General features: G+C 45.2%; 1 protein-coding gene across 2 annotated transcripts in view; it reads left to right on the forward strand.

Moving 5' to 3' along the window:
* The window catches only part of brinp2 (bone morphogenetic protein/retinoic acid inducible neural-specific 2), an 88,289-nt gene that overhangs the window by 52,778 nt on the left and 12,087 nt on the right, over window positions 1-23,424 (forward strand). For both annotated transcript variants that reach the window (XM_027011356.2, XM_027011357.2), the window contains 2 exons: window positions 4,187-4,292; window positions 10,383-10,619. In XM_027011356.2, the coding sequence (XP_026867157.2) occupies window positions 4,187-4,292; window positions 10,383-10,619 (343 nt within the window). The remainder of the gene's footprint in view (window positions 1-4,186; window positions 4,293-10,382; window positions 10,620-23,424) is intronic.

The raw sequence follows: 23,424 nt of genomic DNA on the forward strand, positions 1-23,424 counted from the left end.
AGAACACACAGCAGTGCCTTATGGAGCTGTCGTACTGGAAATGGTGTGGGAATACTACGTTACACATTGACACGGATATGTTTCCATGGAATCATTGCAGGAATTCTTACGAATTGTGGTTTAAGCAGTACATGATTGGGAAGATACGTAAACATCCCAGAAAATTCACTTTTGTCAGGTATGTATAAAGCCGTAAACAGTACGTAAAGAATTCGATCAGAGTCCATGTCGACGACACGATGCATGGGGGGTGTTCCTGGGCATGACTTGGCCTTGTTGTTCGTGTGTGAAGTGTGTTGTGCTTTCGTTGCTTCAGCCTTCGATAGGCCGAAGGAGTAGAATATGACGGCTTCTTACGAATTCAGTGCAAAGTGGAATCGGGCTTCAGAAGGTCTGTTAGAAAAGTGGGTCATTTACAGTGATGTCTTTCAATTCCATGAAACCTTCAGCATCTCTCACTGAGATATCTTGACATATGAAACAGGGTCAGTAGTTTGGTTATTTCCTAAAGTATGTTTTCAGTGTTCGTGTGGAAGGCTGGCTTGCCGTCCTAACTGTTTGTGAGCTCCATGGGCTATTTGGCACACAACAAGAAGAAGTTTGGCCACTATTCTAATGTATAGCGATGCGGTTCATACCATTTGATCTATGGAGCAACAAAGCTCTCCAGAACTGTCCTCCTGTGATTCATGCTGGTTAGGTCAGGGTGACTGACACTCCAGCGCCTTTATTTTATGGCACATGGGCCTGAACCTTAAGTGCCTTTTCAGTTTTTGAGCTATTGAAAACAGCACCTGTCGTGGGTCCATTACGGCGTCTTTAATTCGGCAAGATTCCATCGCAGATGTACACGGCAGCAAGTCCGAGTCACGGAGAGCGCTCACTCATTACGGAGAAAGGCTGTTTTGCTTTTCCTGATGTGCAGGGCTGACAGATGCTGTTAACTACGGCCGGGACTCCAGCCCTGCGCAGGGCATCTGTCCAAGATGTGCAACTGCCTTTTTTTCCTGATTTGGATGATGTAGACACGTTTTGATATCATATTAATCACTTGTTGTTTTCTTGCCACTCATGCCAAGTACATTACTGCACACGCAACAAGTGTTTAAAATCCCATGTGTCGTTGCTATACATTTGACTCTACTAACACAGAAGGATGTTTTCGACACTTGTTTAGTGGCTCCTTTCTAGAAAGTGCAAAACAGAACCAAGTGCAGTGCAGTAAAAATTAACTGCAGTACTGTAGCAGGTGACTGATAATGAGGCAGCAGTGCAGCAGGATAACTGCAATCGAGCGCCTGATAACGTCTCCCAAAGCAACAGTGCAGTAGGATAACTGCATGATAATGTCTCCCAAGGCAACAGTGCAGAGCTGCAAGGTGGGTGCTTGTTTAGCATTTCCTTGATTGTAAATTCCTCGGTTGCTTCTGCTACTGCTTCATTAATTCTTCTAACAGAAGTGATAATTGGCACAGAAGCAAAGCCCAGAGAGGTCTGTGCTTCAGGTTCTTCATCAGGTGTTCCATAGACAAAAATAACTTGGCATGCTGAATGAATTCCGATTGAAATCAGCAGATGACGTGTGCATGTGAACTGGCTGTCTGAAAGGTCTGAAAGAGAACAGGCCGGCGAGCACGGATTCGGGTGCTCGCCGAACGACACACGATTTTTTACTCTTTTAAGTCGATGTGACGTTTAACATCCCCAGTTCTCTTTAGTTTGCTTATTTGAAAGTGGCAGTCATATGAATAATTTTCTCAAGATGTTTACAAACTTCACCTTGGAGTTAGCCAAGTAACTTCATCCTTAAGTCAAACTTTCCTGTTCAACACCTACTTTCTTCAGCTAACGGAAGGTTTTATGAAATATTCCTGAGTTCCCACCAGGGGATGTAGTTTCCTGCTAGTGCTGCTTCTGATAAAGTTTAATTATGCATCGCCACACTGCAGAACAGAACGGACACGTCTCTTTAGGTGTATACACACATCTGTAATTACAACATACTGGGCTTTTTATGGAAAAAAAAAAATTATGGAAAAAAAAATTGTGAACAGCAGTTTACCAATAGGTATACAAATCACTGGCATGATGTGAGCCCAATTCTAAATTGTCCAAATTGGTTATTTGAATTGTTCAATTAGTTATGCCCTGTGTCATTATCTTGTGTAATGGCGATTTTTACCTGTGCTGACTGTATCTGGTATACTTGTATTCTACTGATATGAAGGTTGTTTAAAGATGGTGTAATATCCACAGAGGCAGACATCACTCAGGAATAGACTCTGGACCAGACCAAGCAGTGAGAACATTACAATGAGCCCTCCAGCCACAGATCGCAGGGGAAGCAGTGACCTCCGTTCAAACAGACGGCAGCCTGCACACACACACCTAGCGCCAAGCGAGCCTCATCTTCACACCCCATTTCTTTTTGTTTTGGATTAGAGTGACGGAGCTTTTCCTGGTCCCTCCCTCCGTAGTGGCTGGGAGTTTGTCCAAAAATAGGCTGTTTAAAACCTCTTTAGTTAGTAAAATCGTCCACTGACTACTTCATCTAAAAGTCGTGAGCATCACAGAGTTGTTGGTTCACACACACTGTTACTCACAACCACTGTTTCTCATCTGCTAGACAGAACATCGAAACAGTTTTGTTAAAAGGTTCTTAATTGACTTTGAAGGATTCAAAGAGGCAGTTTAGAAGCTCAAATCGTGTCGGGGAGGAACACAATTGACAGTCGCAGGCATTAGACCACGCCTGCCGTAATTCCCCTCCAGTTCGGTTCTCCTTTGGTCTGGAATGTCAGGAGAGGATCTAACCGAAACCTTCTTGACTGGAGTCGGCTGTGAGTGAGGCGTCACCTGATGACTGCTGTAGTTAACTGAAATCACTTTATAGGGCCCTCACTTCATCTGAAGTGGTTTCTATATCGAAACTATGACCATAGTTCTGTGTTGCCTTTTTAATTTGTCTTTTCTAGGAAATGTGAGCTGAAAAAAATATGTGCTGTGATGACACAGATATGTCGCACTTTTTTTCACTGTTGGACATGAAACAAATTTGTGGTGTTGACTTTTGCAGCGATGAGACAACAGAAAGATAGAGACTGGTTTGCACCAGTACAACCTATACGAATACCACGGTTAGCGTACCTCGCTAATATGGCTAATAACACAGCTCAGTCAGAACTGCACACGGACTTAAACAACACTGTGAAGACATCCTGACCACATCCTTTGTTCCAGGCAAAGATCAGACACTTTCCTCTTCTCTCTGCTGGGAGGAGGCACCGCCATGGCCAGTAAACCATAATGCACATGGTGAAAAGAGCCATCATAAACAATGTTATCTCTTTATTTCAGTGTGGGAGTAGCCAGTGTGACAGTGTGGGAGTAGCCAGTGCAACAGTGTGGGAGTAGCCAGTGCGACAGTGTGGGAGTAGCCAGTGCGACAGTGTGGGAGTAGCCAGTGCGTCAGTGTGGGAGTAGCCAGTGCGACAGTGTGGGAGTAGCCAGTGCGACAGTGTGGGAGTAGCCAGTGCGACAGTGTGGGAGTAGCCAGTGCCACAGTGTGGGATTAGTCAGTGGGAAAGTGTGGGAGTAGCCAGTGCGACAGTGTGGGATTAGCCAGTGCGACAGTGTGGGAGTAGCCAGTGCGACAGTGTGGGATTAGCCAGTGCGACAGTGTGGGAGTAGCCAGTGCGACAGTGTGGGAGTAGCCAGTGCAACAGTGTGGGATTAGCCAGTGCGACAGTGTGGGATTAGCCAGTGCGACAGTGTGGGAGTAGCCAGTGCGACAGTGTGGGTTTAGTCAGTGTGACAGTGTGGGATTAGGCAGTGAGACAGTTATTCTGGAGCAGACGGGAGTTGTCTGCCGTTTGATATGGGGAGCTACGCTACTGCAGCACACACACACACACTTGGCTGAACACGTGATTGGATGTTAATATGACAGTGGTACCCAGTGGCCCAACTTCTGCTGTGTCACAGGGCAGCCTCAGAGACACGACGCGCCACGCTACACACAACACGTGCTGCTCCGTGCATTTGGCTATTGACTCGAGCTGATTGCAGATGTGTTCTGGTTCGGTTCGGTTTAGACAATGGCGCGCGTTCGCTGGCCCACCGCTGCTAAAGAGGACCAAGCAGGTGCTCGATTTTACCTGTAATAAAATATATTCTTGTTTCCTAGGTAACGGAGACCAGAACGGGGCCTCTTGGATGCAGTAACTACGACAGCCTGGATTCTGTCAGTTCTGTTCTGGTTCACAGCCCAGAAAATAAAATCCACCTGAAAGGTACGCCAGCTCTTTGTTTACCTGTTTAGCTGTGTACCTGTTTACCTGCATGTATGTAACGTCCCAGGCAGTCCTTCAGTGGCTGAAAACTCCTAACTACAGGGGCTCCGGAGTGATCTTAAAAATGCTTTGAGGTCTTGAACGTGACTATTTCAACTGGGAAAAAGCTTTTCTTTCCTGCTGAATTGTTCTCCAAGGAGCTCTCATCTCAAACGGTGTAAGAAGCTATTAAAGCTTAAAGTTGTTAAACCGCCTTTGAAAAAAGAAAGTCAATAGAGATGTCATCTTTGGGCTGAAAAGATTTTTTCAGGTCTGTTTCACTGGTATTTCATTCCTCGTTTGCTTACTTAATGGAAATATTTAAAATTGTTTTTAAAAAATTAACATATGTGGGCATTGACTAGTGGCACACTGCATATAAACAGTTAGTAACTATGGCACAGTGATCTGTGCAGTCACAGTGTCTATAATCTGAGCACGAGCTTTGCAGTCAACTCAATGAAATCACCCTTTCCAGCCAAAGCCTGCATGCGTTCAGTGGATTTTAAACACGTGTGGTAGTGAACATAATTATTAACAAACTTAGTAGGTGGACAGTTTTGTGAAATGTGTTGGCAAATTTTAGTTACTCTGCAGACCTGCCCATTTAAAATGGGTTTTAAAGGTGAATATTCCATTTAAAACATGATGTAACAACAACAACAACAATAATAATAATAATAATAATAACAATAATTATTATTATTATTTTAAATAATAATAAATGGCAACACCAAGGAAAAATAAACCCAATTGCAGCATTTGGATTCAAATAAAATATTTTTGCATTTTCAGTGTTGGAGTAACAGTGAATGTATGACAATAGAGTGAAATAGCACTTCTGTTGTTTGCACACTAAGCAGTCCACACACACATCCCGCCCCAAAAAAAGGTTCAGGTGACTGATAAGACCAGTCATTCTGAAATAAGAGTTCAATATCTGATTACAAATAACAGTAGACTTGTTAACATAGACATGTTGTGGATCTGTGGACATGTGGGAACATAGAACCTCTCTAACTCAGATCAGCGGACATCAGTGATACTGCAGAATATTCTCGCGATTTAAACTTTAGCAGTGTTGGATTGTAAGGTCTCATCACATCTCTGATCCTCCACACAATCACCCACAAATCTTTAGTTGTTTATTCCCTATTTTAGGTCTATATATGTGGGTCAGATTTTCAGTAATGTAAAAACGTAATCCAGACTATTTAACGAAACCACAAATTCTTGTATGATAAGAGCAGGCCAGTGAATTACAAGAGGTGGTGACTTAGAAATAGGAGAACATTTCCAACATTGTGTATTGATGCCAAATTACATTTAAAATCTGTCCAGAGCTCTTTATATCAAAGCATTCATAGAGTTTTGGAGCATTCTCTCTCTCTCTGTCTCTCTCTCTCTCCCTCTCTGTCTCTCTCTCTCTCTCTCTCTCTCTGTCTCTCTCTCTCTCCCTCTCTGTCTCTCTCTCTCTCTCTCTGTCTCTCTCTCTCTCCCTCTCTGTCTCTCTCTCTCTCTCTCTCTCTCTGTCTCTCTCTCTCTCTCTCTCTCTCTGTCAATTCAATTCATTTCATTGCTTTATTGGCATGACAAATAATGGTGCATTTGTGCTGCCAGAGCTTGGGTGACAGAATATGAAGGCATTAAAGAATAATACAATAATTATATAACAATAATACAACAGTAATAATACTACGACAAATTGAACAATTGAACATTACAAAGTTTGTGAAAAGAGAATTAAGATTAAAATCTGTAATGCGTGACAAATGGAGAAAAAATGTCATAAATAAATAAAGTAAGGTGTTCGTGTTCTAGAGAGACTGGAAGGTTTTCTTTCTCCAGTGTGTGTGTGTGTGTGTGTGTGTGTGTGTGTGTGTGTGTGTGTTTCATGTCTGTTTATATATTTCTCTCTCTCTCTCTCTCTCTCTCTCTCACTCTCTCTCATTCTGAAAATGCAGAGGGACCAGAAGCAGACATACATCATGCCCCATTCACCAGCTACTCCATTACAAACACACACACCAGTATTCACTGCCCACATTTTTGGGTACAAATAATAATCGATTTTGTTTGTCAGCCCACCTCTGCCCACTGATCCCTGATCAGTGTCTCACTACAGTACCCCAGCTTAGAAGACATTACTGCGCTGGTGGACACCGACTTGGCAGAGGAGGTTTCCCCCGTACGTTACGTATCAGGCATTTTGGAGTGACCGCAGAAATGGACCCTCATGACAGGCTGGAGAATGTCCAACATGGACAGAGGACCTGATGTCTCTCATCAAAATGGCTGGAGAGCAGACAAAGTGGTGTGGGTTCATTATCGTCGGAGGTGTTGATTAAACGAACGATGATTTAAGTATGTTTTGAGCTGACAGTGTCTGCACCGACTCGATTCACATTCATCTCACTTCCCTATTCCCAGACTTACTAAGTTACACTTTCAGATCACACTCAGAGATGACTGACTTCAACAAACTGCAGAACTGCCGAGGAATATCTGTTGGATTCCTATAGCTTGATTCCACGATAGGACATTCCTTATTAAACAGGACGTCATGCCTGACAGTTGCTGAGGAATCCGAGGAGATTAGAAATAGCAGGAAATCCACGGAGGAATTCTGCATTTTGCTCGGCCGGTGCTGGACGTTTACTCCATCCTGCCTGCCTGCCATCATCTTTCGTCCCTAAAAGAGCTGTCACTGGCAGAGCGAATCTCACCACACTTTTGGGCATCTAGTTTCATTCTCACATTCACATCACGGAGAAAGGGAGGGAGGGAGAGAGGGAGGGAGAGGAAGAGAGAGAGAGAGAGAGAGAGAGAAAGGAAGAGACATGAGAGACAGAGAGGGAGAGAGAGGGAGGGGAGAGAGAGAGAGAGAGAGAGAGAGAGAGAGAGAGAGAAAGGAAGAGACATGAGAGAGAGAGAGAGAGAGAGGGAGAAGGGAGAGAGAGAGAGAGAGGGAGAGAGAGAGAGAGAGAAAGGAAGAGACATGAGAGAGAGAGGGAGGGGAGAGAGAGAGAGAGAGAGAGAGAGAGAGAGAGAGAGAGAGAGAGAGAGAGAGGGTTCACTGAGAAATGACAAGATTATTTAGTGTTCTTTGTTTTTCTTTTTAAATAGAACCTATAGGTTTCTGTTCTGCCCTCTTGTGGTCTTTTTAAAGCCTTTTTTTGCCTTTTTTCCTTCCTGAACTGCCGTGAAAAAATTCCTGCTTGGATTTCCAGCGGCCGCATGTACATTCAGCAGGGTTCGCGGAGATGATCCTCTTCCCTGTAGCTGGTCATTTGTCTGTAAAGGCAAGGACATCACGTCTCCGCCACGGCTCCACAAGACGATCCCACTGCTTTCATAACAGACGAACCCTCCGTGCTTAATGCCGCTGAATCTTCAGAGGACGGGGGGGTTATCGGAACCGTAACTCGCCTCACACCTCAGCGATGGCAGCGTCGCTACGAGCTGGGTTGCAAGCGCACTGACAACAGCTACGGCGACACCAGAGAAAGCGTCCCAGATGTGTTTAGCCTTCGAGCTGTTGCTAATTATACACCTGGCCTGTGCCAGGTTTTGCCTCTCTCTGCGTGCCCTGACATTTCCAACGCCAGCCCACTTACTGCAGGTGCTCGCTGAAGCTAGCGCCCTGCTGACAGCCATCCTGTAACTACCTTAATAAAGTGTGTAGGAGGCACGCTAGGCTGCGTGGGCAGCACGGAGGCAAGACTAGCCGGACCTCCGGCACGAAATGGCCTGCTGGCTTTCACCTCCGCCGGATTTCTGAAGCCCTGACTATGTGGAGGAGATTTGATCTGTCATTAGCAGACAACCGAGGGCACCGTGGGGGGCGGGGCTGGAGGGGGGGGCGGGGCTTAGGTCTTGAGACGTTATTAAAGACTGCAATAAACCTTCTGAAAAAAAACCCCGAGCTGTTTCACTCCGGGAAAGGGCCGCGATTGGGGGAAAGGGCACAAAAGCTGTTATTTAGCTGTCTCCGGGATGAAAGCCATCCAAGTCGGTGGCTTTTGTGCGACTCCCCACACTGCTGGCTCTGTAGCCTGCCGGAGCCAGGGTGAGCGAGGAAGACTGCATCTAATTACGCCTCTTGTTTTCCATGATTTAGAGAATAAATACGGAGAAATACATCCCATAAATATTCATACCGGGAAAGGGAATCTGAAAAGCCAGCATAGGGAGGCTTGATTCTCTTTAGGAGGGCGTCAGATCTGGTGAAAGTGAGATGAGCTTTTCCTCGGATAATATAATTAGTGTTCAACACCCACTGCTGGGATGTGAAATTCAGATCATTCTCATGGACAGAAGGATAGCAAAAGGATCAATGTATTCTTTAATAAATGACTTCATCAGGATGTACTGATAAACACTGCTTGGACATTCAGCTTGGGTTTTAATCATTTATTTTATTTTATTTTATAGGGTCTATCTATCTGTCTGTCAATCTGTCCATCTGTCCATTTATCTAACAAACGAAATAAATATCTAAGCCATGTACACACGCACACACACCAGCCAGTATTGCTCAGTAATTAAGTTCCTATGTAAATGTCAATACCTGCCGTACCTGCTAGCAGAACGTCCCAGCAGGTAGATTACCCTCACCATGGCCGCATCGATTCCCTGCCGCACGCCCATAGTTCACCATGGTGCTTTATGGCCCCATGACCTCGCCACAGACACTACCAGTCTTTATTTATCCCATTACCCAATTACAGAGCCGGGGCGCCGGTCAGCTGTCCCAGAGGCTCTCGGAACAGGCGCAGACAGGTGAGGAGAGGCAAGGCAGCCGGTCTGGCCTCCGCTGCCTCACGTCGAAGCCGTTTTTCATTCTGTCAGCTCTCTGCTGAATCAGGGGAGGAGAATCGAGGAGAAGGAGTTTGTGCGTATTTCATCGCCACCAACGAAATCGTAAAATACCTTGAAATACCATGCTTCAAGTCTCAGGGAGACAAGCATCAAGACTATTCTCTGTCCCAGATGGTGGAATGAATTTCCACTGACTGTCTGGACAGCAGAGTCCCTGACTGAAGTCCCATCTATTTGTGGAATATTTAAATAACCACCGATCCTGCTCCTGTGTTGACTAACTAACACTCTAGTACTTATTGTAGGGTATTGTTTATTACACTAATGTTGACTGCTCCTATGTTGACTAACTCTAGTACTTATTGCTGTCTGAGATAGAGCTTATATGTTCTAGGTATCAGCAGAACATATACAGTATTCTAGTTCACTGGTATATTGGGCTCTACCCTACTGTACTGTACTAGGATGTGTTCTATGAGGAAATGACTAAGCACGTTTGTAAGTCGCTCTGGATAAGAGCCTCTGCTAAACGCCATAAATGTAACTGTAAAATAGGAAGCCTCACGCTGGAGGCATCGTGTCTGGGGGGGGTGTGATGGTCAGGCGCTCTGGGGGATTTAATGTCGGTGGGTTTGTGCAGCATTAAAAGGGGTTTTGTCATTTATTCAACTGATCGGACTAAACAAATGTTATTTTTTTCCCAGGTTTATATATTTATGGGTATCACATTGAATTTCTGCTTTTGTATCATATACATATATATTATAAATCTTATAAAACAGTAAATTACTTCTTAGCTACTTATATAAGCGTATTATTCAAGTAATGGAGGTTTAAAAGTGTCACTGGGTAAGGGGTTGGTTTGGTTTTACAGACCTTCAGACATAGTTGGCTCCCAGTTAGGGAAATGTGTCTTGTGCAACATCTGTCCCATGGGTGCTTTATTACAATAATATTAAGCAGATGAATACATAGAATATTCTTCTTGTGAAGTTATGTTTTTAAACAGATTTAGTGTAGATATATTTTAGTACAGTTTTCTGTACTAAATACTGTTGCTTAATTATTTGATGTTTTCTAGCAGCACTTTGGGTCTAGCCATGCTAATGCTAATTGCTGTGTTTGGTCCATATACATAAGAAGAGTAGCCTTGTGCTCTCTGAAGAGGATAACCGGAGCGGTGTCGTGTGACGACGTCACCTAACGGAAGGTCTCCCTGATCCATCCTAGGTCTTCAGGAGGTCCTCCCAGAGTTCCTTCAGAACCGCTTTGTGGATGCAGCTCTCAGCTATGTGGCATGCAACTCCGAGGGGGAGCTCTTGTGCCGGCACAACGATTGCTGGTGCCTGTGTTCGCCTCGGTTCCCTGACTGCAACTGCCCCTTTACTGACATCAAAGCCATGGAGGAGAGTCTTCGCAAGGCCAAGGAGTCTTGGACTGCCTCCAACAGCGAGTTCGTGGAGTCAGGTAAGACGACCGGGCCACCACAGAGGTCTCGCCGGGGCTGCGTTTGCCGCCCGGGCGTGTCAGTCGCCCGGGTCTGTCTGTCATCCAAGCTGTGTTGTTGGGACAAATCAGTCACAAAGGTACATGAGTCACCGAGGCCGCATTAATTAATCAGACCTCGGTCAGTCATCCAGGACACATTAGGTGTCCCGGGCGTGGTAGTCGCCAGCCGTGAGGCAAGCAAGTTATCTTTGATCACAGTTCCATCCCCCAAACGCATCGTGGCACAAAGATCACAGCAGAGCCAGGAAGGAGTCTCTCGTTAACTTGCAATTATCACTACCGTGCTTTGGGGAAGCTGGGCCCAGCCTTGTAAAAGCTCACAACCACACAAGTGCTTGAAAGTCTGCAGGTAAACACTGCAGACAACACCGACACCATAGCCGACGCTCTCTGCTGGCTGTGCCAGGACTGAAGCGGTTACTGCATAACTGAGTCTCCCGTGACAACGTTTGATGGTGACATCTGGTTGGTATGCACACGGCATTCCTGCAACCTTTTTTGCAGTCTTCCCTCACTGGGTCTCTCCCATGTTGTAAAGGGAACATCTGCCGGAGTTCTGTGCTACTCTGGAGGATTCATCTCCAAATAAAGTCACGTAGCAAAAGCACGGTTTAATTACTTTGAGTTGAACACTGACACTGTGTGGCCAGACAAAAGTAAGTGATTGCGTATTTAGTTTGGTGCTTTCGGGGACTGATTTTGTCCTAATTAAGGTGTGGGAATTACAGCACAGGGACATAACGTTTCTAACGTGGACCGGTAGGTGTGCCAGGCTGGATCACACTCAGCTGTGCAGTGGGTTGATTTCCAAGAGTGCGGATATGTGTACACATGACTCTGAAGGTAACTGCATGAACTCAATACACTCACGATCAGTTCTTTTGTAGTCACACCTTACAGGTGAAAGGTTAGAAACTATAGTCTATTTGTGGCGATGCACAATGTATATTGGCCAGCTACTGAATTTTGGAGGCTGTTAGTTGGATATATATATATATAAAACCCTGGCTTAGTCGAAGAGTCCATTCTCACCATGGCCATGGTGCATTTATGATGCAGAATACAGTCTGTACGTGGATCTGGAGAAGAGGCTCTGGAAAAATGCTCTGGAAAAGAGGGACCAGAAACGAGTCTGGAAAAGAGACTCTGGAAAAGAGACTCTGGAAAAGAGGGACCAGAAATGAGGCTCTGGAGAAGACGCTGTAGACCGCCGCAGTGAACCTGCATGTCGGGTTCTTATTTGCCCACTGTGAGGGAAATCGGTCCTCATTATCAGAACCTCGACAGCAGAGAGAAAATCCCCAGGGCTGGAGGTTTAAAATTGGAAAGACAAAATTTGCCCTGCAAGGTTCTGACAAACAGTCTCACAACGGCTGGTTGAGCACTCTGAGAATGTGCAATTTTGTCTCTCTAAAAATATGCGGCATGCGGTATAGTTTGTATTGGAGACAAAGAACGGGTCCCACTTCTTGGGTTTACATTATGAGTCAGTTTAGGGAACGATTCTTGTCAGCTGTGCTATATGTGCATGCAAAGGCAAATATATAGGAACGTTTTTCCAGAGCTGTCCAATCATTCCTCATAAACTGATCACAGTACGGTGAATGTGGACCAATATTTGTCAGGGTGTCAAATGAGAAGGAGGCTTGTAGCATTTGTACTCTGATGGTTCGTTACTGGCTCTTGCATGGCTCGGGCGTGTGTGTTTTACTGCACATGTAGGTATCTGCGAGGGTTAATTCATTCATACGGCGTACCGCTGAGCGTTTTCCTGTGCATATACGTTTAAGGGGATTTGGTGTGGGTGTCAGGTGACAGCGCGGTGTGCGGTGAATACAGCGGTGCGTTTCGGAAGCTTAGGTTCGTTAAAGATTTTCCCAGCACTCAGGTTCCTTGTGCAGTCACGCCATGAAATAATTCTGGTACTTCCCTTTTCAAAATTAATGGTTTTGCAACCATAAATCTTGATTTGAAGGTGCAAGTGTTCTCAGAGCAGAAGGATCATCTGACTCCCTCAAAACACAGCAAACAGCTTAATTGTGACACCCACTCCGCTATGGTAATTAAAAACACGCTCTCAAGTAACACAGACCCGTCTGATTCACGATGCCACCAATGAAATACTCTGGAATTGCACGCCGCGAGCCAGTCGAAATTCTCACTATTTTGCTTCATTACGCAACAGTGCTGGAGAATGTTGCTCGTTGTTTGAGCATGATAACTGGTACAAACAGAAAAATTCTAATTTTTATTGAACTAAAGAAATCAATACCAGAAATCGATTTTTTTTTTTCGGTTCAATAACTGGCATCCACATACCAAACTTTGACTTGTTTTTCTCATTTGGAGGAAGAATTCCCCCAAAACCTATTCCCAAGAATTCCAGGGCCAATATTATGACTCCCTTTACATGAGATATGAGTGTGTTTTCTGAGGAAAAGGAACTGCTGAAACTATTATATAGGACAACTGTAAACTATTACTGCTCAATAATTTGGGTGTTGATGACAATTATGTAATACCCCAATGCATTGAGAATGGATGACATGATTTCTAAGGAGTTTGCCATGTTTTACATTTTTGTTTTGTATAAGTTTTATGTGAATCAGAATTATTTGTTTACCTTTGTGGTGATGTCATTGGTAAGGTCGGTTAAGAGTGTTTGAAAGAGTGTGTTGCAGTTCTTTATGGTCGCACGCCAATGATGTTATTGTACAGTTACATTCAGTGGGTGGGACACGGATATGGACAGTAACTATGTTAAAATTGGCTAAAACACAACGATCTTTGTTCATAAAAATCTCGCTAAGTGTGTTGAAGTCGAAACCTTGCAAATGATACCAGACGCCTGCTGAAAACATCCATCCATGATGTGTAATATACCGCAAACCCTGGAAGGAAAAAAGAAAACAAGCACCACACAAAAAATAGCCTTTCTGACGGGTGAATGTCATGTACTTCTGCTAGTCTGTGATCTGTTCTCTAACAGACCTAGCTCTCTGTCCTGGTGGACGGGTAATCTGCAGTTACCTGTCCACACTCATATGACCCAGTATAATGTGAGAAAGGAGCAGGCTGAAGCCCGGGCTAGCAGCTCCGAGCTGGGGTAATTAGCAAAGGTTTCAACCCTGCAGCGTCTCACAAACCACCTGGACGTTGACGATAATACAGAGAGAGTTCACACTCAGCCAAGAGCAGAACCCTCCTCACGTTAAGGGAGACAGAAGAATGTAGAACATTAAAGAGATCCTTTAAAGGGTGAGACCCAGCCCTGTGAGCCCAGAGCACATCATGGTGAAGCAGCAGGGATGCAGCTGTTATTAGCAGCTTAATGACACCTAGTTTTCATTACCATTCAGACTTTCCCTTTTTTTTTTTAATAAAAACATCTATACTTAATAAAAAAAATTCCCCTGCCAGTGAACTCAGATTCATGCACGGGTCATTTGCAATCGTGCGTGTATGTAGACACAAAATTAACGAGACGTCCGGGGGGTTTCACTTCTCACCTGTCTTGAACTTTCCAAATGTGTGGAAGCTTTTCAGCCGATCCCTTCCTTAGGAAACAGGGCGATGGTAATTAGGAAATATGACAGAAGTGTAATCTATTGGTAATGAAACCGTCATCTAAATTAATGGATGACAGTAAAGCAATAATGAGAAAATATGATGGAACAGATGCAGTGTAATAAGACCAGACACTGTTAGAGGGCATTTTGGTTGTGATTGCCTGTCCTTGTTGAGTGCAATAAAGTCACCTGCACTGTTAAAGTGTCATTTGGAAATGGCAGAAAGATCTCATTCCTGGGTATCCATATGCAAATGAGATGATTCACTGTGTGATTCACAGTGACATCTGAACCCCTCGCCTGTCATTACACACAGCCATTTGATTTTCATACCCTGACCTATCATTGCACAGTGCCATCTGATCTGGATAGCCCCTCCCATCATCTGATTTGAATAACCCCTCCTATCATCTGATCTGAATAATCCACCCCATCATCTAATTTGCATGACCCGCCCATTTTCCCAGCTAGTTCTAGAACACTATACACAGGTGGACACTACACGTCCACATGCCAAGCGCTGGCGCACGAGCCCTGAACAGATGTCCTGATTGGAGAAGACTTCATGTCCCCACCTGCTCACTCCAGGTTATATGGGCCAGCAAAATGGAGGGATGTATTCAGCCTCCATTCATCCTTATCCACGCAGAGATTAGACCAAGACGCACTGCTCCCAGATCTGCTCGCCCTGGCCGTGCCGGCCTCTCATCGCTAGCGTGGAGTCATTTGGAGATGAATTATTAACACATTCACAGGCTTCCTCAGTCATTTCTCGGAGTTCATGGAGCATTTATTCTCTGGTTATGTTTCTTACCCGCAGCACTGCAAGAGTGCAGTCACACTCGTTTGAAAACATGAATAAATTTATCACGAATAAATCTTTAGAGTCAACAGAATGATAACATGTGAAAAGTGTTTCAGTAAACATACATTCAGTTGAAATGGGTGCGTAAGGGAAACTGGGAAAGCAATACATTTTTAGATGTAAAATATATCCCTTTCCACTGAACCACACCATATAGTGCATAAACACATACTGTCTTCCTTTCATATATATATATATTCTTTCTTTCTCTTTGTCACACTACTGCTTCTCTCTCTCTCTCTCTCTCTCTCTCTCTCTCTCTCTTCTTGTCTTCCTTTCTGTCTGTCTTGTCTGTTTATTTCTTCATGTCCACGCTGTGTTGCTGTTGTAATGGGTCCTGGGCACTCTGTACAAACCCCGTGTCCCAAGTCTGTACTTCCTGTGCCAGCACACTGTGCGCTACAGAGGACCTGGACATCGTGTTTTCAGATGGTTCCTTTTATCTACTTCCACCATGCCTCACATTTCCTCCCCCAGAGCCCATATTCCCTGGAGCACAGCCTTCACGGCCTCATCTGCGGGTTCCTGTCTCCTCTATTTTGGGTGAAGGGTTTTCGTTACAAATACCTCGCCGCGCACGTTTAGGCCTCGGTGCATCCTCCGACGCCGACAGCCGCGCGGCCGATAGCGTTTCCCATTGACTCGCTGAACGCAGCTGCCCCCTGCTGACGTGGAGTGGGCATGCCATTCCCACACGGAATTTCATTGAAGTCCAGGAATGTTTCGGAAGTGCCTCGGATGCAGAAAGAACAATGGCAATGGTGAGGTTTTTCTTTCACGGGGTGATAGTTGGATGGACTGACACCGCCAGGCCGATGTGGTCCACGTCTTGTCAGGCCACTGTATTGTCCAGCCTGGACAGGTGTCCTTTTGTGGGCAGTGACCTCTGAAGTCCCCCGGAAGCCCCGCGGGGCCTGAGCCGGATGGGGTGGCGCGTGCCAGAGCCAGAGCCGTCTGGAAGAGCCTGTCCGTCCAGGACACCTCTGTGCCTGCATGGTGCCTAGAAGTGCAGGACAGAGGACATCCAGGACAGTGGAACCTGACCAGCTCACTGGCTACTCCTAAACACATGTTCCGATATCAACCAGAAACAGATGCGAAGCATTCATTCCCTCAGTAATAAAACTGTTGTGATTTGCGTGGCAGGCAGCGTGGCTCATGGGTGCTCGGATCCGTTACAGACGGAGACGGAGAGAGTGGAAGTCAGAGGTGGCCTCTCACTGGACAGACATGTCCTTACATGCCAAGGAATCACCTTCAGCATGGCCCGTTTGCATAAGCGTCCGTCCTGCTGGGTCTCAGTGAAAATATAGCTGTTATCAACATGGCATTGTGAAGGCAGCAGCTCCTCGCGGAGGCTGACGGGCGTGCATCGATTACCCTTTAAGAAGCGCACGACACGCTGCGTCCCTCGCTAGCGCTGCTCAGAGACTTTGTCCTCGACTGAAACATTTATTTTTGAGCAATAAGCACCTGTCGTTAACCCTGGCGGAGGCGCTTGTGTGGGGCTGGGCGCACAGATGGAGCCCTCAGCTGGCGCATGCCCAGGACTATAGATAGCCCGGCCCTCCCCTCCTGCTGGTGGGATGCTGGCAGTTTGACGTGTCCCCGCCTGTGTCTCCTCTCGCCCACGCCGAGCGCGATGCGTCCACTCCACGTCTGCTAATGTGAGCAGGAGTTAGTCAGGCTTCAATTCAGGTGGCAGCTTTGTGCAAGTGCTCTCGCTGTCTGCCTCGAAATAATGGAACGCCACTACATATATGTGTGTGTGTGTGTGTGTGTGTCATATATATATATATATATATATATATATATATATATATATATATATATATATATATATATATATATATACATGAGACACACACACACACTTTGCTTGCACAGTTGATGAAGGACCTCTGTCTGAAACATTCTGTTTCTCTGGAGACTTTACTACAATTTTGAATCTCTCTCTCTCTCTCTCTCTCTCTCTCTCTCTCTCTCTCTCTGTGGCTATGGAAACACTCACACACTAAAGGCTGTGGGAACATACACACTGAAGGCTGTGGGAACACTCACACACTAAAGGCTCTGAGAACACTCACATTCTGAAGGCTGTGGGAACACTCAAATACTGAAGGCTGTGGGAACACTCACACGCCAAAGGCTGTGGGAACACTCAGATAGTGAAGGCTGTGGGAACACTCAGATAGTGAAGGCTGTGGGAACACTCAGATAGTGAAGGCTGTGGGAACACTCACACACTGAAGGCTGTGGGAACACTCAGATAGTGAAGGCTGTGGGAACACTCAGATAGTGAAGGCTGTGGGAACACTCAGATAGTGAAGGCTGTGGGAACACTCAGATAGTGAAGGCTGTGGGAACACTCAGATAGTGAAGGCTGTGGGAACACTCACACACTGAAGGCTGTGGGAACACTCACATACTGAAGGCTGTGGGAACACTCACACACTAAATGCTCTGAGAACATTCACATAGTGAAGGCTGTGGGAACACTCAGATAGTGAAGGCTGTGGGAACACTGACACACTGAAGGCTGTGGGAACACTCACATACTGAAGGCTGTGGGAACACTCACACACTAAATGCTCTGAGAACATTCACATAGTGAAGGCTGTGGGAACACTCAGATAGTGAAGGCTGTGGGAACACTCAGATAGTGAAGGCTGTGGGAACACTCAGATAGTGAAGGCTGTGGGAACACTCAGATAGTGAAGGCTGTGGGAACACTGACACACTGAAGGCTGTGGGAACACTCACATACTGAAGGCTGTGGGAACACTCACACACTAAATGCTCTGAGAACATTCACATAGTGAAGGCTGTGGGAACACTCAGATAGTGAAGGCTGTGGGAACACTGACACACTGAAGGCTGGGGGAACACTCACATACTGAAGGCTGTGGGAACACTCACACACTAAATGCTCTGAGAACATTCACATAGTGAAGGCTGTGGGAACACTCAGATAGTGAAGGCTGTGGGAACACTCAGATAGTGAAGGCTGTGGGAACACTCAGATAGTGAAGGCTGTGGGAACACTGACACACTGAAGGCTGTGGGAACACTCACATACTGAAGGCTGTGAGAACACACACACTAAATGCTCTGAGAACACTCACATAGAGAAGGCTGTGGGAATACTCACACTCTGAAGACTGAAGGCTGGTCTTGTTCCTGCAGGCTGGGGTCGTGGGCGGATGAAATACAGCCTTCCTGTGACTACTCCTGGCAATAAAGAAGCTAAGGGACAGAGGTTCAAATGAACCAAACACTGAGGGACCTCAGCATTGTTCTCTTCGACAAGCAAACCATCTGGAAAACAACACAAACATTTCAGTCTAGAGGAGGCCATGGGATTGAGAGGACCGGAGTTTCCACCGCAGCTCCCGTCTCATTAGCACAGCCCTGCGCTCTTCTAAGCTTTCTATTTCTGGAACATTCCACGCTGAGGTGGCAGTGTGGTGGGGATTAGAGCCTGTGTGCAGGTGCATCGCATGTAAAGTTGTGAAAGTAGCACTTTGAAAAAACCGCTCTTGCCTAAATGATAGTCTGAAGCCACACTGCTCGCTCACAAAGGGCTTGCTGTGTTTACAGCCATTTATATCTTACTGTTTTATGATCAACGCATTCTTACATTATGCAAAAGATTGATATAAAATAAACGGTGAATACTGTGAATGAAACATAATCTTATCATTAGGCTTTGAGTGTTTTCATATCTTTCTGCCATCATTCTGTCCATATTTTGCTGCCACTTCTGTGTCAACAGATGCTGGTGCGGCCTACGAAATGGTCCGAGTGCCGGCTTAAGATAGCCACCTCTCTCATTTAACGGCCATGATCGCAGAGGAGGTACTGAAAGGCCTTCTACAGCGAGGCCGATCGATAGGACCTCAAACCCTCTGGTGAACTTTTGAAACACAAACTCATCAGCCAGAGAGCCAGTAGTGGGCACTCTGAGCAAAGCAAGACAACGAAATCAGTCCCTTCTGCAACCGCCGTGCATGGCTGAAGGAAAATGTCTGAAGCCCATTTGTAGTTGTCTTACGGGCTTCACGAGTGGGCCGCTGCTGCATATCTACAGACTCGATAAGGCCGTGAAGGGGAGGGTCAAATATTGCTCTTTCAAGACCCAACAAATGTCACTTCGGCCAAGCCAACAGAAGCGGCAAGGTCGCCAGTCTCTATGTGCCCGGCAAATACAATAAATTTGGCCAGGGATAAAATAAATAGTGACTGTGAAAAGAATTCTTTCCTTTACTCTGGCTCAGTCTGTGTGAAATAAAGAGCACAGTCTGTGGACAGACAAAGAGGTACATATGGCAGACAGCGAACCACACGGACGAGCTCACATTCATCTCTCAGCGCATTGATTCAGGAGCCGTTTTATCTCGGGGTGCAAAGGCTACATATTTCAACTCCAAATATTAAGTGAAACTTCACACCAGGATCAGGTGCTGTGACTGTGTGTTTCATGATACGATTTCAAAGGGTAGAGTTCCCCTTCAAGAAACATCTCTGCCACCACTGGGGTCAGCTTTGAAAAACGCAACTGGGATGGATGGATGGATGGATGGATGGATGGATGGATGGATGGATGGATGGATGGATGGATGGATGGATGGATGGATGGATGGATGGATGGATGGATGGATGGATGGATGGATGGATGGATGGATGGATGGATGGATGGATGGATGGATGGATGGATGGATGGAAACAGTGGCAGCAGGGACATTTTATACACAATACATAACAAATACCCTCCTTCACACTACACGTTTACACACTACACTCCCTCACACTATGCATATTTACACACTACACTCCCTCACACTATGCATATTTACACACTACATTCTTTCACACCACACATATTTACACACTACACTCCCTCACACTATGCATGTTTACACACTACACTCCTTCACACTATGCATGTTCACACACTACACTCCTTCACACTATGCATATTTACACACTACACATATTTACACACTACACTCCTTCACACTACACATATTTACACACTACACATATTTACACACTACACTCCTTCACACTATGCATGTTTACACACTACACTCCTTCACACTATGCATATTTACACACTACACATATTTACACACTACACTCCTTCACACTATGCATGTTTACACACTACACATATTTACACAATGCAGCACATTTGTGCAAACCACCAGACAAAGTGCGGACAGCTTTAATCAGACATTCACACTAAAGTCATTGTCTATTAATAATTGTCTAGTTACTAAATGATAAAAATGTAAATATGAACCGTGCTAGTGTAGTGACGCTTCAGCTAGCGACTAGCAGAACTTCAAACAGTAAATCTTTCTCTAGCATATAATACAATGTGAGCTGACTCCAGTATATACTGTATTTCTCTGTTTTCAAGTCATCAGTCAAAATGTATCCAGAGATAAATCTGTTTGAACATCTCTGTGGGATATGCAAGCCACTTCATGGTTTCCTCCTACCCCCGGCATCCACAGCTGAGAAGTTACTGCCCCAAAACGTCCCACAGATGGTGATGATTTTTGTCACCTGGTGCTACAAACTTGGAGAAGCTCCAGAAGTCCTGAGCTCCAGACGCATTACCTCAAAGTGCTGGAGTAGAGGACTGCTGAATTACATAATCAATTTGCGTTTTGCACAAAAAGAATTTGCAAAAGCGCAATAGATCAAGGCTAATTGGTTTCTAGGTTTCCTAGAGTTTTTTAGCAGGTGTGTGACTGTCTGAGCAGTTTTGACTGTTCCACCGTGAGCCGGTGGTCGTGTCGGTGGGTTTAACAGGAGAAGTGGTGGGAGGATAAACAGTCTCTCACAGAAATGAAACTTCAGTGTTCAGCTAACACGTCATAATGAGGATAAATGTGGAGATTTTTAAAGTATTTTGTGAGTGTGGTCTTGTTAAAATATGGCTTATGAAAGTAATTTTATAACACTGCCAGACAGCAATTTCTTGACTTTGTGAGTACACACTATACAAAAATAGAGTGAAATGTGTAACTCCCAAATTACAAACTTTCCAATCACGCTGTTTCAAACACTTCTTTTCTTTTAAATCCACTTTAGTTACCTTCATTAAGTTCTGCTATTTATACCCTTAAACAGTTGGTCCTCTTCATGTAAAGAACACAATATAAATCTCACACCTGTTCGTTTCCGAACGCCCATCTGCGTTCTGTGGTCTTCACTTTTAAAGTCTTCACAAAGCACTTCCAAAGCTAAGCCAGATCAAACAAACCCCGGGTAAAGATTTCAGAATCTGGGCACGGTAACATATAATAACCCGGAGCACGTTTGCTGGTGACAGTGTGGTGGCCACTTTAGTGCTCTTACCATCAGCAGTCTTTCATGACTTCTGTCATCTGGAGAGTGAGTACCGACAGGCGTTGGAACAAGGCCGTGTGAGAGCCGTGCTTCCAAAAGATCACAGCGGAGCGAGAGAAACAAAACAACTGAATTGAGAAGTGGGGGATGATGTCTCATCGGGGTCAAAGCACTGCACCCTTACAGTCTCTGACTCCATCTCTGCCGTCAAAAGACTAATTAGATAAGTGGCCCTTAACTCGTAGCCAGTTTAGCTTTTGTTTTTTTCTTTTCTTTGTATTGTTTGTAGGACTGCATCTTACCCAGAACATGGTGTAAAGCCATGAATCGTGTTTGCTGAAATAGCTGCTGGACCTTTTGCTGATTTAATCTTTAAGCCTCCTTAAAAGGTCAAAACGTTTACTGAGTGAGACGTTAGCACCATGTGGTGGAGAAGACGCATGCAACAGTTGAACTAAACTAGCCTGCAGGCCACCAGAAGAACTCAAGATATCTGATTATGCTTTAGGAGGGTTGAGGTTCTTCTAAGAGTTCCAGATTTGCTGGGAATGAGGAGATTGCTATGATGCACCAATGGTCCAGAAGAATTTCTTCATTTGATTAGAATGAATAATCCGTTATACAATTTCCAGGTAAACGTTTGCATTTGTGTGAGTAAAAGCCGTGTTTTCTTGTCAGTCGGTAAATCGAGTTTAACACTTCAGTGAAAGCCAAAGGAAAAGGACAGTGAATGGATGTGAGCCCTGTTCTCGCAAGCGCGTGGCAGCGTGAACACCAGGGTACAGCCGGAAGACGTCAGCCGTGTGCTCTCTGGAACTCAGAAAGAGTCCACGCTCGAGTGATGGAAAAGATCTCAGGTTCAGTCACGGCGCACTAGCAGAAACGCCAGCACGCCTGTGAGTGGCGTCGGTGATTAACGGGCCTAAAAACTCTTCCGCCTTCACTGCATACAAACATTGCTGTACAGTCTCCTTTTTGTCTTAGCAGGAATACGTCTTTAAAAATGGGAGTCTTTCTCTTTAAAAGCGTGAACAATGGCTCCTGTGACAGCCTGGTCCATTTGGACTTGACTCATAACTGCACATGTTCTGCCAGCCACCCACCTGTGCCTATTTTAGGTAATAAGTCTCATTCATCGAGCTTCACTTCTGCTCGGGCCAGCTCCTGGTGCATTTAAAGCCCATGCCATAGCGTCCCGAAAGCTCACCCGTAATGGACCATTAAGCAAACATGCATCACCATAATGGCTGGTAATCTAATACCTCGCAGTGACTTTGGTGAGCATCGTTTCTCCAGCCGTGGAATATCCAAGGTCCAATCTGACACTGTGTGCTTTTATATATATATATATATATATATATATATATATATATATATATATATATATATATATATATATATATATATGACGGCCCCTTTCAGGACCCAGCACATAAACCCTTTTAATGACTGCAATAAAGAGACGGGACTAAATTTAACAGGGTGAGGATGACTTTACCATAACAATCGATAAAACTGAGATCACAAAAGTAAATCTTCACTAAACACCATTATTTATTCACTTTTTTTCGATTTTTGGTTTATTACAACGCTCAAGATCATGACTAAGTTCGTAAGACACCCAAGTCCCTCCGAATTTATGCTTGAATATAATTTTCTGCCAACAGTTTCTAGTGCAGGCGCAGCTGGCGGAAAGTCGGAGGTCTACGTTTCTGGCCCGGCTGTGACGTGCTAGTGCCAGAATGAGTCACAGGTCTCCTCCTATGATGGAGGGATGTTTTGCCTTTGACCCACGAAGCTTCGGGTTCAGGTCAAACTCAAAGGCTTTGCCTCTCTTATTACCTCCAAATCCTTCTGTGCCATCCTGCACGCTGTAGGAAAGAGCATCACATCCAGGTTAGCGTTCCGGTGGCACGCGGCCTCGGATCTCTCGGAAAGCGTGCGCCCGCTCGAGCGGCCGAATAAC

Source organism: Electrophorus electricus, chromosome 18 (genome assembly GCF_013358815.1).
Source record: "Electrophorus electricus isolate fEleEle1 chromosome 18, fEleEle1.pri, whole genome shotgun sequence".
NCBI lineage: Eukaryota > Metazoa > Chordata > Actinopteri > Gymnotiformes > Gymnotidae > Electrophorus > Electrophorus electricus.